The sequence below is a fragment of the Notolepis coatsorum genome, assembly GCF_963971535.1.
Source record: "Notolepis coatsorum genome assembly, chromosome: 13".
NCBI lineage: Eukaryota > Metazoa > Chordata > Actinopteri > Aulopiformes > Paralepididae > Notolepis > Notolepis coatsorum.
The window spans coordinates 62547849-62564027 of record NC_140177.1 but is presented as its reverse complement, the minus strand read 5'-3'; the positions used below and the strand labels follow the sequence as shown (position 1 = coordinate 62564027).

General features: G+C 41.5%; 1 protein-coding gene across 1 annotated transcript in view; it reads right to left on the bottom strand.

Annotated features, from left to right (window-relative positions):
• The window catches only part of mogat3a (monoacylglycerol O-acyltransferase 3a), a gene marked incomplete at both ends in the record, with an annotated part of 30972 nt that extends 30754 nt beyond the window's left edge, over positions 1-218 (bottom strand). The window contains 1 exon segment of the mRNA XM_084327683.1: positions 192-218. Within this exon segment, the coding sequence (XP_084183809.1) occupies positions 192-218 (27 nt within the window).
• Positions 219-16179: the final 15961 nt, after the last annotated feature.

The window sequence follows — 16179 nt, the reverse complement described above, 5'->3', positions numbered from 1 at the left end:
ATAATTTTTTGGAATATAATATTAATGATTATACGCAGAAGTAGCCTAGTTTTAAGTTAAAATATTATAAATCTACATGCATTGAGGATGTCATTCTTTATATAGCTCTCAACGTGCACCAAATTGAATTATTCCTACATTGCAAAGAGAAGGAAAAGACTAGGTTTCGAACCCCGGTCGCCGCGCGGCACCCTGGAGTAGTTGGCCTTAACGTCCATTCACTCGCTCTTAACATCGATCCATTCCCTTAACGACCATCCACTCCCTGTTTACAAAACCATGTATTATTTTGGCCATATGTGGCGCTGTTGCGAGTTTGTGGATGCTGCGCTGCTGTATCCACATTTAGGAGGAGAAGAACAGAAGAAGAGATCCGTTTTGCAGAGCTGGAGAAAGTAGCGTTGAAGGTGAGTTTAAACTACTAAATAAGATCCGATTCCTAAACACTGTCACAACAGCAGTCATATTGTATATTTTCAACAATACGTTTGTTTACCAATAGGTTATTGGGTTTGTGTTGCCGCTGTTTAAAGAGACTCCAATTGAATTGATTTACCGAGTGACTGAGTTCGTTTTTTCTCAAATGTAAACTACAGTATAAGATCCCAACAATGTCACAACAGCAGTCATATTGTATATTTTCAACAATACGTTTGTTTACCAATAGGTTCTGTTTTTGAGTTTGTGTTGGCAGTTTCAACAGTTGGATGTACTCGGTGAAGCTGACTGAGTCGTGTCCTATCTATCTATCTCACTGTCTATCTGCAATGCTTTTATTTTTTACTCCGTTTATTTGATCAGGGACAGTGCATATCAATCAACAGTTATACATTTATAAATGAATACAAATTAAAAACTGTAAATATGCCAACATTAGCAGGGTTGCTAGTTTTCAGTTTATTTTTTTGTCCGTAGTGTACATTTAGAATGAATAAAGAAAGACACGGTATCTGCTACAGCAGATCTATCATATAACGTTACCATGTAAGATGGGAGTTTGCAAAGTTAAAGTGTATTATATTATTAGCTGTTACATGATCAATACATTGTGTCCTCATATCTATCTATCTCACTATATCTGCTATGCTTTTATTTTTTTACTCATTTGATCAGGGACAGTGCATATCAATCAACATTTATAAATGAATACAAATAAAAAGAACTGTAAATATGCCAACATTAGCAGGGTTGCTAGTTTTCATTTGTAGTACCTGGGCTAGATGTTTAAGCCAGAAAGAAACAGAAAAATAGAAGGACATTAAAGCTAATCTAAAAACAATTTAAAACATATTCTGTACATTCACTTCACTAGGCATTCATGCATCTATATAATATAAAAAATAAAAACAGTGTACAGGGACAAATAAAAGCCCATACATGTATATACGCACTGTATAGGCAGGCACACACATCATAATCATATCAGGACAGTCAGACTAGTGGGCAAGTGTACAGGGGCTGGACTGAGACGTGACGTGATTTTAATTATAATATGCATGATGTTTTGCTTTGTACAGGCAATAATGAAGAAGTTCCCTGGAAGGAAGGATGTCTCTTTCAGGAAGGGTCCATCTGGACATCTACGGCAGGACCCCGCTGAGGAAGCAAGGAGGATCAAAGATCTTCTCCTCTTCTCTTCCTCCTCTGCACCAGCCCAGCCTGCCTCCGCTGCACCGCTACCTGCAGCCTCCTCTGAACAAGCCCTCATGAAGCTACAATGTGAGAGCAGAGTATTTAGCTTCATTATGATAAACAGCAACCTAATTATCTGCACCTCTACCTGCAGCACGTCTACCTGCAGCCTCCTCTGAACAAGCCCCCAGGAAGCTACAATGTGAGAGCAGAGTATTTAGCTTCATATGTTTATTTTATTTTATTTAGCACATTATTTAAAAAAACAGTGCTAGGAGGGAACGAAGCCCAAAGGGCATGTACAAAGTTCCACTCCCATCTCATTGTCCATAAACAATATGAACGAAATACATGTGTAGCAAGGTCTACACACTATAGCGAAAACATGGAAGATTGACACGAGTCAGTAACAAGAACAATTATTATTATTTTTTTGATAAACAGCAACCTAATTATATACTTCAGGCTAAGTTTTGCCAATAATATTACTCACAATTCTTTACTAACTACTGTTTCTGAAATGTGCCTGCAGCCTCCTCTGCACCTGCCCAGCCTGCCTCTGCCCCCAGTTCTGACCAGGATGTCAGCCAATGGAACTGCTCTCTCCAACAGCGCATCTGGACAAAGACTGAGCTGGAAGCCTTGGGTCTATGGCCAGGGTCCCGACCGGTCCGGCATCTTATGAATATGGTGTCCTTGTGGCGTCATCCACCTCAGCCTGAACTCATTGATTCCACTTCTGAGCTGCCATCACCCAAATACTTCCAGCTCCATCCCTTCTTCATCTGGAGGCCTGAGCATGCCATAATGGAGCAACTCAGGAACAACTACATCCTGCCTTGTCTCTATGGCTGTCTTTCTCCTCAGGTTCTCTCTGCAGGTGTAGGAAGGCCTCGGGTGTAGCACTCAACATTGTTACTCAGCTGGGCCCCGTTCCCCGTACCTGGATAACTGAGTTAGCCGGATAACTTTCGGTTAAGTCTGACTTAAGCCGGACTTTCCGGCTCCCCGTACCTGGATTTTCCAAATCACCATGACAACAGATCCAAAAGTTTGAGCCTGGTCGAAAGCAGGGTTTAAGTTCAAGTTAGCCGGATCAACCATCGCCACGCCCCCGCAAAGAAGTGACAGCCCGTTTCCTGAAATTATTCCCACAGTCTACGATCTGCATTATACCATTCTGAATTACGTTTTTGTGCTCCATTCTTCCAGAGGGGGCTTTTGAAATGTAAAATAGACCCAAAATGCTGATACTAAATTCACTTTGTCCTAAATAATGCACGTTATATATACCGTGGCGTAGAGCTGCCGCGATAACCGCATTACCGCGGTATCGCTGTTGCATCACGCTCACCGCAGAGTTAGGCTGAATACCGCGTCACCACTGTTTTTTATCATAATAATAAAGTTGGCTTGCGGCTCTGCAGATATACCCTACTCGGTTCCAAGCGACCCTATTGGTCCAGCCTGGCTCTGCGGCTCTGCAGATACCCCCTACTCGACGCGTCACACTTTGTAGCCTCTGAACGAAAACAGAACGCCGCGCCGCCATCTTTACTGCCTCGCTAAGGATGCATTTCATTCAGGATTTGTTTGCGACAGAACCAAGTGCAATAAACAAAAAAGAATGGATTCACTGTGTATTCTGCCTTATTTATTGATGAAACTAAACCGACATCAACCCAATTTACCACCGAGCGGAGAGTTTATTGTCACAACAAGATCGCTGATGTGTTAAGTTTGTTGTTGTGATTAGCCTAATACTACAGTCAGCCGATATACACGAGAGGTAACAACGTTAAACCCGGGTTTGCTTGGTAGAATACACAATGAGAGGTAACGTTAGCTTTGGCAGAATAGACGCAACGAGAGTCTGGTTAATGTTGTTATTGATTGATTGATTGAAACTGTGTTAAACTCTGGCTTGCTGCAAGCCCTCGGACATCTATGACCACGGAGCTTTCAGTGTACACAAGCGAGCGGCGGCGGCCCCGCCTGCATCCCCATTCCCCAAACGGAGTAGTACCTGGCTGCAGTGGAAAAGGAACGAAGTACCAGGTGCCTAAAGCGGGTCGAGTCGAGTAGGTAATATGCAGTGGAAAAGCGCCATTAGACTAGAGGCAGGCTATAAGAGTAGACTACTAAAAAAAAGAAAAATGCATTCAAACTTTTTTTTTTTTTTGTGCGCACTGTGCGGTAATTACCGCGGCGGTAGGAAATATTGCGCAAATTCGTGCGGTAAGGAAAATATCAATACCGCGGCAGCTCTACCGTGGCGCTCGCTCGGTGCGATGTACACATTATGACTTTGTGGTTATTTTAATTGTAACTGGGATTAAGATGTCTGATGAGATGCGCTGTTTGACGGATTTGAGAAATTGAATGAGCCGTTGACGTCACATTAATGAATGAGGATAAAGAAATAAAACTTCATTCAAAATAAAGAATATTCTAAACACGGGTCTCTCGTTCATTAATGTATAAACAATGTATTTATCCCATCTGGCACAGTGGCGCAGCGGTAGTGCTCAACCCTGCCAACCCAGCAACCGGTGTTCGAAACCCTGTGTTTCCAATATAATTTTTTTGAATATAATATTAATGATTATACGCCAAAGTAGCCTGGTTTTAAGTTAAAATATTATAAATCTACATGCATTGAGGATGTCATTCTTTATATAGCTCTCAACGTGCACCAAATTGAATTATTCCTATATTGCAAAAAGAAGGAAAAGACTAGGGTTTCGAACCCCGGTCGTCTGCGTGAAAGTCAAAAGAACAACCCGTTAAACCACAGTGGAGATAAGTAAAAGATCGACCACACATCAATCAATGGGTAAGAGAGCCGTATCGTAATTCTGTATAACAGTTTAACTAATTATTTTCGCTAGCAAGATCTCATTTGATTATTCAATCCAGCAGGCAAGTTTAAAGAAATATAATCTGATTGATTGAGGTAATGAGGGACTTAAAATTAGCCTAGATAACGCATTTAACTTGTCGGCGAGGCGATTGAGCCGTATTGCAATCTGTCAATAAAGTTTTAAATCAATTAATCAATCAATGCCGTTAGAGAATCAGGATCTCTGCCATCGATACGTGCTGGCTTTTCAACTGAAGCGGCCGCGCGCATTTATCCTGGGGCCCAAGTCTGAATCGAGTTAACGAGACTGAATCCACCTTCGAGGAACAGGAAAATCCCGGCTTCAAACATCGGGTTAACTGAAGCTGGATAATGACATCTTGATCGACTTAGTTGAACCAGGTATGGGGAACGGGGCCCATGATAGAGTTGAGCCCTTCCTGATGACTTGTCGAACAGAACTTGTAAGTCGCTTTGGATAAAAGTGTCAGCTATTTTCTTTTCTATTTTTTTTTTATATCCTTTATTTATCCAGGAATGTCCCATTGAGATACAATATATCTTCTTCCAGGGAGTCCTGACCAACACGGCACACAACAAGTTTCAACATAAAAACAAGGGCATTAAACAAAAAACATACAAATCAAATACAAATACAGAAGGCCATTTGTGCAGTGGCAAGAAGCATAATCACATCAGCAATAATGCGTGATCCACAGAGTCAAACGCTTTAGACGGATCAACAAACAATGCTGAATGAATGAATGAATGAAAACTTTATTTAACAGATTGCAGAATGGGTACAATACAGTACGGCTCAATACATACAATTGTTAAGGGGATGCAGACCTGAGAAAGACGTTTGTCTTGTTTCCATCAGGGTCCCCCATTTTCAATTCATATAGACATATATGACATACATGACATACAGATAGTCAGTACTGCTACATCTATACATTTATGACATACCAGATTTGCAAATACAGTACTGTTTGTGATACAGAAGGAGTCAAGAAAAGGGAGTATATACATTTGACGTAGAAACTGTACATTGGAGGTTGGGTGGGGGGGGTTGGGTACATTGGGATATTGACAACCATACTGGGTAATTTACATTGGAGGTGGTTGGGGGGGGGGGGGGGCACACTGTATAAACAAGTAACACTGTACATTGAGGGGGGGGGGAGGAGACACTGTACAAACAAACACAATTGTACATTGAACTATTGACAAAACCATACTAGGTAAATGACTGTACATTGGAGGGGGTTGGAATGATTGGGTTAGGATATTTACAGGGGCCAGTGTTGAATTGCAGTCTCCCGTAGGTGTCCCTTGAGAGAGGTTTTGAAAGTGGGTAGTGATCCACATTCCTTTACAGCTTTGGGTAGGGCGTTCCACATTGATGTGGCATAATTGCGAAACGTGTTTAGTCCCTTATTTGAGCCGAATCTGGGTTTGACATGATTTGTGGAGCTCCCTCTGGTGTTGTGATCGTGGTATTCACTGACCTTTGGGAAGTATTTTGACATGTACATGGGTACCTTGGTCGTGTAGTGTATCTTGTAGACCAGGCCCATTGCAAGTTGTTGTACTCTGTCGTCTACTCTAAGCCATCCTAGGTTGTCGAAGTGGGCAGGGGTGAGGTGGGTTCTAGGAGTAAGGTCAAGCAGTAGTCTGACCAGTTTGTTTTGAGATGTTTGTAATTTTGTTTTTAGCGCCTTTGAGGTGCTTTGGTACCATGAGGTGCAAGCATAGTCGTAGTACCCCTGAATGAGTGCTCCTGCCAGAGTCTTCAGGGTGTTCTTGTTTACCAGAGAGGAGATCCGGTACAAGAATCGAGTTCGTTGGTTGACTTTTTTTATTACATTGGATGCCATTTTGTCACAGGAGAGATTAGCCTCTAGGATGGACCCCAGGTAGGTAATTTCATCTTTCCTTGTGACAATATTGTCACCCACTGTAACTGAGAAGCCGTCGGTCTTGCTGAGTTTGTTATTTGAACCGAAGAGAATGGACTCTGTTTTGCCCATGTGTAATGATAGTTTGTTATCAGCGAGCCATATGCAGATTCTGCCTAGTTCCGAGCTGAGGGTTTTTTCAACCTGTAACTTGTTCTTGTCAGAGACCAGCAGGGCTGAGTCGTCCGCAAACAGGAACAAGTTGCAGTCACAAGCTGACGACATGTCATTTGCATAAATTAGGAACAGTAGCGGTCCTAGTATGCTTCCTTGTGGAACACCACAGCTCACTGTGAGGGGGGGGGATAGGGTACCGTTTACCTCCACCATCTGTTCCCTCCCCTCAAGGTAGGATTGCATCCAGCTCACTGATAGACTATCAAAACCAATTGCTTTTAGCTTGTCAATCAGAATGGAGTGATTGACCGTGTCAAAGGCCTTTTGTAGGTCCAGCATGACCATGCCGCAGTATTTGCCTGCGTCCACCTCTTGTTTGATGTGGTCATTCAAATAGAGAAGGCATGTGTCAGTGGAGTGGGATGTTCTGAAGCCAGATTGGAATTCGTAGATTAGATTTTTTTCCGCTAGGTACTTTTCGACCTGTTCGTAGACTATTTTTTCCATGACTTTCGAGATGGAGGTGAGAATAGAAACAGGGCGGTAGTTGCCTGGGTCTAATTTGCTGCCCTTTTTGTGCAGAGGGGTCACCCTCGCAATTTTGAAGTCCTTGGGGACGTGTCCCTGTTTTATGGAGAGGTTTATTATGTGTGTGATGATTGGTGTGATGGCGGCTGCTGAGTCTCTGAGGAATTTGGAGGGGATGTTGTCATGGCCAGTGGCCTTGTTAGGTTGGAGGGCGCTCAGTTTATTGAGTACCTCATCTGTTGTTACCATTTCCAGCTTGAAGTCGTCCTTGCGGACCCCTAGGTTTTTGTAGAAAGCTACTATGTGTTCTACCCCATAAAGCCCTGAGTGGGAGGGTAGTTTGTTTACCAGTGTTGTGGCTATGTTTGTGAAGAAAATGTTTAAGTAATTGGCTACATCCAGCTTGTCTGTGATGAGCGTGTTGTCAGTTTTTATGTTTATGTTTGAGAATCTGGTTTTAAGTTTTTTACTGCATCCTAGTTGATTATTGAGTAATTTCCAAAGTTCACGTGGTTTGTTTTTGTTTTCCTCAGTTTTGTCATTGATGAAATTCTTTTTTGCAGTTTTGATCATGGAGTTTACGTCGTTTCTTAGTCTGTTTCTTTCTAGTTTGAGTTCAGTCACGTGGGCTTGGAGTTCACTGCTCGTGCTTTTAGTAAGCTTTGACTGACTTTTACGAAACTCAGAGCATTTTTTGTCTCTGGTTTTCATAGCGGCCAGTATTTCGGAGTGCATCCACGGCTCAGCGCGATTTTTTACCCTGGTGGTTCTTAGGGGGGCCATGTCGTTTAGTATTGCTGAGAATTTGGTTTTGCTGCACAGTTTTTTCTTGTCTAGTGCTTCAATTATGTCATTTGAGACTAGCATAGTCACTGAAGTACTATGGATCTGAAGCCTGACTGAAACTCGTTAAGAATATTATGGTCAGCTAGAAACTTTTTCAGTTTGTTTACAAGAGATTCAAAGACTTTGGCCATTACAGACAATCTGGAAATAGGGCGATAACATTCTGCACTCGCACATACACAAACGCACTTTAAGAAAAGAACTTGTTGTGATTGTCCTTGTTTTCCGTCCGTATAATATGTAATGGGATCCTATTCCAGTATGTTATGGCTCTATACATTGCTATATAAATGAAGATTATTATTATTATTTACAAATATAGAGTAAAGGAGGGGTTCCTTTACAAATTCCTTGGGGAATAGCACACTGGAGTGTTACCATATTTGACATGGAACCATTAAATACAACACATTGTGGCTCTATACATTGCTATATAAATGAAGATTATTATTATTATTTACAAATATAGAGTAAAGGAGGGGTTCCTTTACAACTTCCTTGGGGAATAGCACACTGGAGTGTTACCATATTTGACATGGAACCATTAAATACAACACATTGTTGTCTATTAGACAAGTAGCTTCTCATCCACTCCATGGCAGTGTCTTCAAGCCCATATGTGTGTAATTTCAATAATAATAGGTCATGATCTATGATGTCGAAAGCCGCACTGAAATTCAAGAGCACTGTACCCACAACTAACTTCCTATCGATCAGTTGTGGCCAGCTATCTGTAAGAGATGTTAAAGCAGTTCCTGTAGAGTATCCTACTTTGTATGCATGCTGGAAATCAGAATTAATGTTGTTTTCGTTGAAATACTTTTGAATCTGCTTGAACACAATTCCTTCCAATAACTTACCTATTACTGGTAAAATACTAATGGGCCTACTGTTTGAACCTGTAAATGTCTCTTTACAGTTCTTTGGTAGTGGAGTTACTTTGGCTATTTTCCAAGGCTGAGGAAAGAAAATTAAATATATGATTAAATATATGTGATAGCCACACATTTTGCAGAGATTTGTAGCAGTATTCCATTCAGATTATCAACACCGCAAGGTTTATCTGGTTTAAGTACTAGGAGGAGCTTTTCAATATCATTTGGACTTGTGCTCCTGAATTTAAATCTGCATTTCTTGTCATACATTATATGTTTTTTTAATTACAGAGTCTGACAGCTAACCACTCATTGGCAACATTTGATTTATAATTGTGTTTAACTTGGAAACAAAGTAGTTGTTGAAATGGGTTGCAATGTCAAATGGTTTAGTGATGATACCATCTGACTCAATAAATGATATTGTTTTGCCCATTTTATTTCTACCCATAGCTGCATTCAATGTTTTCCATAGTCTCTTACTATCCCCTTTACACTCCTCCAATCTGGTTTGATAATAATGTTTTTTCTTCTGTAATTTGTATTAATTTATAAATGTATAAACTGTTGATTGATATGCACTGTCCCTGATCAAATAAACGGAGTAAACTCAAACGAAACTATTGTTTTATTGCACAATCGTAGCGGGCATTGTAATGTTTGGGGTTTTGCGAGAGAACCAGTGTTGGAGTCAAAGATTAAACAAGTGAGAGAGACAGATGGACAGAATGAATGAATGAAAACTTTATTTAACTGATTGCAGAATGGGTACAATACAGTACGGCTCAATACACACAAAATGTTTAAGGGGATGCAGAGAAAGACGTTTGTCTTGTTTACATCAGGGTCCCCCATTTTCAATTCATAGTGACATTTATGACATACATGACATACAGGTGTATAGTACTGTTACATTTGTGACATACGATATGCAAATATACAGTAAGGAACCTGACACGAACTTTGCCATCACAACCATTGAACTATTATAATAGCTTTACTATTATAATCTAAATCTGTGCAATATTCATGTTTATTTAGTGATATTCACGTTTATTGATTCAACATAGCTGTTTATCTTTGATAATGTATGACAGGCTTTTGCCCCGACCGGGATTCGAACACGGCTGCACGAGAGCAGTTCAGCTCCTTGGACAGCGTGACAAATGCACCCATTTCATTGGCTGTCAGTCTGTTACACCTATACACGGCTGGCCCCCGCGCGGGACCCTGGAGTAGTTGGCCTTAACGTCCATCCACTCGTCTCTTAACAACGATCCATTCCCTTAACCACCATCCACTCCCTGTTTACAAAACCATGTATTATTTTGGCCATATGTGGCGCTGTTGCGAGTTTGTGGATGCTGCGCCGCTGTATCCACATTAAGAGAAGAAGAAGAACAGAAGAAGGGAGAAAGTCGCGTTTTTTTTCTCAACCTGTTAACGTTTGAAGGTGAGTTTAAACTACTAAATAAGATCCGATTCCTAAACACTGTCACAACAGCAGTCATATATGTATATTTTCAACAATACGTTTGTTTACCAATAGGTTATTGGGTTTGTGTTGCCGCTGTTTAAAGAGACTCCAATTGAATTGATTTACCGAGTGACTGAGTTCGTCTTTTTTTCAAATGTAAACTACAGTATAAGATCCCAACAATGTCACAACAGCAGTCATACTGTATATTTTCAACAATACGTTTGTTTACCAATAGGCTAAACTGTTTTTGGGTTTGTGTTGGCAGTTTCAACAGTTGGATGTACTCCGTGAAGCTGACTGAGTCGTGTTTTGTTTCTGCACAGCAGATGTATAATAACGATAATACATTGTGTCCTATCTATCTATCTCACTATCTATCTGCTATGCTTTTATTTTTTACTCCGTTTATTTGACCAGGGACAGTGCATATCAATCAACAGTTATACATTTATAAATGAATACAAATTAAAAACTGTAAATATGCCAACATTAGCAGGGTTGCTAGTTTTCAGTTGTAGTCCCTGGGCTAGATGTTTAAAGCCCAACCTCCAGGTTAAACCCTACTGATCAATTATGGGTAGTTTACATCATTGGTATATAATTATATATATATCTGTACATATCTCTTACCTACTCTTACTAGTTACACTGCTGGTCAGAATGACTTACTACCATAGTGTCTTTATACCTGTATCACTGTACATATTAATACTATATCTAAATCTGTACATATCTCTTACCTACTCTTACTAGTTACACTGCTGGCCAGTATGACTTACTACCATAGTGTCTTTATACCTGTATCACTGTACATATTAATACTATATCTATATCTGTACATATCTCTTACCTACTCTTACTAGTTACACTGCTGGCCAGTATGACTTACTACCATAGTGTCTTTATACCTGTATCACTGTACATATTAATACTATATCTAAATCTGTACATATCTCTTACCTACTCTTACTAGTTACACTGCTGGCCAGTATGACTTACTACCATAGTGTCTTTATACCTGTATCACTGTACATATTAATACTACAACTCTGTACATACATGTAGTACTCATAGTACTAATTTATATATGTTATACCCAGTTTAACCACCTGTACAGTGTATATTACTATTTCACGTTACTGCTACATAGTCACTCTGGTTGGATGCCAAACCTCTTTTAGTTGTACTGTACTTGTGCTGCATGATGACAATACATTACAATCTGCACTGAATTAGTCACAGAATGTTTTGGGACTAGAAGGTTTACAGGGTTAACCGGCTGTCGTGTGGCAGTGAAAGGGTTAACCTTCTGTGTATTGTTGAAGGTTTAGTCCACATTGTTTATTGAACAAAAATACAACATGAAGGTTGGCCTTTAAGCCAGAAACAATAGTACTGTTACATTTGTGACATACGATATGCAAATATACAGTAAGGAACCTGACGCAAACTTTGCCATCACAACCATTGAACTATTATAATAGTTAGGATCTATGGGTAACAGTACTGTATATTTGCATATCATATATGTCACAAATGTAACAGTACTATATACCTGTATGTCATGTATGTCCCTATGTCATAAATGTCATGATGTCATGTATGTTGTGTGTGTCATAAATGTCACTACAGGGCTGTACGTTAACTTTTTTTGCACATAGCACTGGTGCTACAGAGGTTGATAGTTTTGTAGCACAGGCCAAAATCTTGTAGCACAAGTATAAAACGTGTTATATTTGTAACAGTCACAAATGTGCCTATTGTATTTGTGTTATTTAGTTGCAGTGCCATGTTTGGCTGTCATTTAGTATATCGCCATGTGTTATTATTACTATGATACTCTCATATGCTATTTTCAATTAATATCATAAACAACATAAGGAATATTAGCATAATTTTGAGTGGACTGAAGGAATGAGTCAGCGTTAATAGTTTTAAATGCAAATAATTGATTGAAACATAGAAGTGGGGTCGGTTGGGACACACACACACACACACACACACAATGGGGGACCCTGATGTAAACAAGACAAACGTCTTTCTCAGGTCTGCATCCCCTTAACAATTGTGTGTATTGAGCCGTACTGTACTGTACCCATTCTGCAATCTGTTAAATAAAGTTTTCATTCATTCATTCACACACACTGTTTCAACTCACCACCCCTGCATCATATTGTAGTCTAGTCTGTCTTCAAACTTCCACTCCTCTCGAAACTTGTTTATTTGAATATCAACATTATCTGTCCATCCTCAGTTTACTATAATATACTCCTGTCCTGACTAGTGACTTCATCATCTTTCCAAACGCACGCCACGCACACACACACACACAGGGAAGGGGAGAGAGTGCCCCCCCATTTCCCTTTCCGCAGTCCACACTGTGTCTGCTGGCTCTGCCTGTGATCAGGATTAGCTTGTTAGCTTGCTAACGTTGTAGTGATTGTAATGGTACATAAACGTTAATTTCGGGCGATGTGCGCATAAAGGAATGGCGACGGTGCAAAGCATGTAGATGCATTTGACCCGTTGCGAGAAAAAAAAACCACCACGGACTTATTTCGGGACGTGTAGGCGCACTGCTGTGTTAACGCAGCAACCGACCAACGCGCTGCTCTGCTTGCAGAAGGCGCACGGATAGGGCGGATATGACTCGTCGAGTTGTCACAAGAGTTTTTTCAAAATAAGATTATCATATGCACCTGAACGTTGCTAGCTTTCGGAGCCTAGCTGGAGCTGCGCGTGGGCAGAAATGAGACCCGCTACAGGATTTTCAAAATAAGAGTATCTATATGAACCGAATCCCTATCGCACCAGTGCTACTGAAGTAAATCCATCCATCGCACAGACCGCTGTTGCTGTAGCACGTGCGAGATATATGTCGCACTGTACAGGCCTGCACTATGAATTGAAAATAGGGGACCCTGATGTAAACAAGACAAACGTCTTTCTCTGGTCTGCATCCCCTTAACAATTGTGTGTATTGAGCCGTACTGTATTGTACCCATTCTGCAATCTGTTAAATAAAGTTTTCATTCATTCATTCAGTGAGATGCTGTAGAAGCAGCAGCAACAACAACAGCGGCTCCCCAAGAGGACACACAACTGCCTCGCCTGTGGTCAGCCAAAGTCCCGGTTCCTCAGAGATGGCTCCACCATCCACTTTTTTTTTGATCAGACTGGAGCGGTGAGATACTGTACTTCTACTGCTCCACTAAGGTCTTCCAGACCTATGCAGCAGAAGGACTCACCAATCCCAGGATGCCATTCCAGGGCCCTCATTCATCAATAGTGTGCGTAGAACATTTCTATTTCCACACGTAAGCACGGAATGTAGAACTAGTGTACGCACAGGGAAGTCGGGATTCATCACACGGTGTGTACGCAGGCTCTATGCCCCTCCGTGTTGATGAATACCACTTTGTTCTACCGTCAATGCTCGTGCATGATTATCCATATATGGTCATGAAAATGAGGAAACACCCCCCATGGGATGTGAAATAATGGACTGACCCGAGCGGAACCCTGAGAAACTCCACGAAGATTGTTCACTGCTGTCGAACCAAGAAGACACTATCGCGTATTATGGGATAAATAATAAAAGGCGGACTTGTAAACGGTGATGTCAGATATCAACGGCTCCCTAAGACCATTGCTGCAATTCTGCCTGGACAGCTCAGAATACTAATAAAGACCGTTCGTTGACCACTGTTTGGCGTTGGTTGTGTGTCATTATAACCGTGCTGTAATATGAATGCCTTTATTAGTTGTGTGCGATTGGCTATATGATTTTTAGAGGCATCTATTTTGTTGTCGGCTAATAAAGACCGCGCTGGAATATGATAGTTTTAATTCATTGATCTGTTGTCAATATCTTATATATCTTACGTCAGATGTCTCTGTGTAAACACAGGCCCGATGAAACGGTCTCTGTGTAAACATACTGTAGGGCCCCATTTGAAACAGTCTGGACAGGTGCATGATGATATCAGAAGCATGCAAAAGCCCACACACACACCAACACACATGCACACACACAAATTATATGCCGTCATCTCAGACATCAATGCACACACATAGAGAGACATACACACCCCCCACTTTAGCACACACACACACCGACACACACACACTCTAACACACCAACACACACACACACACACACACACACTCTAGCACACTAACACACATGAACACACAGAAAAGCATCTGATAAGGAGAGCGGAGGAATCAGCCCCTCCTTTCCCCCATCTAAGCAAACACCAGCACACACACACACACACACACACACACCACACAGACACCAATGCATACACACCGAGAGAAAAACACACACCATCTGATAAGGAGAGCGGAGGAAAACAGCCCCTCCTTCACCCCATCTAAGCAAACACCAGCACACACACACACACACACACACACACCACACACACATTCATGGATACACACCGAGAGATATACACACACCATTCTGACGAGAAATGTATAAATGATGTGACGATGTATTGACGATACCACCACTTGGCACTGGCTCGCTCGGTGTGCGGAGGTGCGTGGTCCGGATTGTGGTCTACTTGTGCTGTGACGGTTCAGTAAAACTCTGCAGACTGCCATCTGACCCTGTCTCGTCTCTCTGTTCGCCTCGCCGACATTCAATAAAAGAACTATGAGGGAATTCCTTTCAAATGGGGGCTCGACCGGGATTGGTGATCGGAAAGAGGTGAGCAGAGACCGAGTAGATTATCTGCAGAGTTGGCACAGGATGAGTAGATCATAATCTGTATTTTTTTTTTTTTTTTTTTTTTTTTTTTTGTCTTCTTGTCCGTTTCGTGCATTTCTCCTGGGACGAGTTGAATGGCTGTGTGCGGCAGATCGGATGACGGACCCCGGGGCTGTTTCTTCAATGACGAAAGGTGAGCAGAATACCAAGTTTCTGCAATTGGAAATTCCAAATTTAAAATAGGTTTGTCATTTGAATGAAATATGCCTGCGTCTGCGAGATCTGTGGCCACACACTGTACATAGGACTTCATGCAGTTTTTTATTTTTATTTTTATTTTTATTTTTTTTATCGAGTCAAGTCCTGAGAGGTTGGAGTCCTGAAAGAGGGGTTAGAGTCCCCGGGTTAAAGTTCCCTGGTTAGGGGTTAGAGTCCCCGGGTTAAAGTTCCCTGGTTAGGGGTTAGAGTCCCCGGGTTAAAGTTCCCTGGTTAGGGGTTAGAGTCCCCGGGTTAAAGTTCCCTGGTTAGGGGGGTTAGAGTCCCCGGGTTAAAGTTCCCTGGTTAGGGGTTGGAGTCCCCGGGTTAAAGTCCCTGGTTAGGGGTTAGCACCTTTCCAACGTGGCCCCCGTCGTCACGGTCACTATTAGTTAGAAGGAAAGTGGTACGAAAAAGTTCTGATATGTGTGTTGAATTAATAATGTGTAACACATGTATGAAGTTCCATATGATGAGTGAAGCCATGTCTCCAGTCGAGTCAAGTGGATATATGAATATTCATCACGGAACACAAACCCAGTGCGTTATGTTGTTGATAAGGAGGCCACTATCATTATATTAAAATGAATAAGTGGTAGGGAGGCCAACCTATTATTATTAGAATAAATATCGTCCATATTGCATTAGTGTGCTGCTCTGTGGTAGAGGGATGCGGCCGCGGAGCGAGGGAACAGGTCTCTCTCCACATTGCAGTTTAATCATGATCCAATTCTTTAGCGGAGTTCTCACTCGCTGTCTCAGCACACATGAAGCGCGCACCGCGCACTGCTGCTGCTGCTGCTGCTACCCCCTCCCCACCTGTTGCATGTAAACAGAGGCTATTGCCTCACCGTGACGTTAGTCTAGTCAGTGTGGGACCTTCGTGAGATAACGTTAGCTACCGT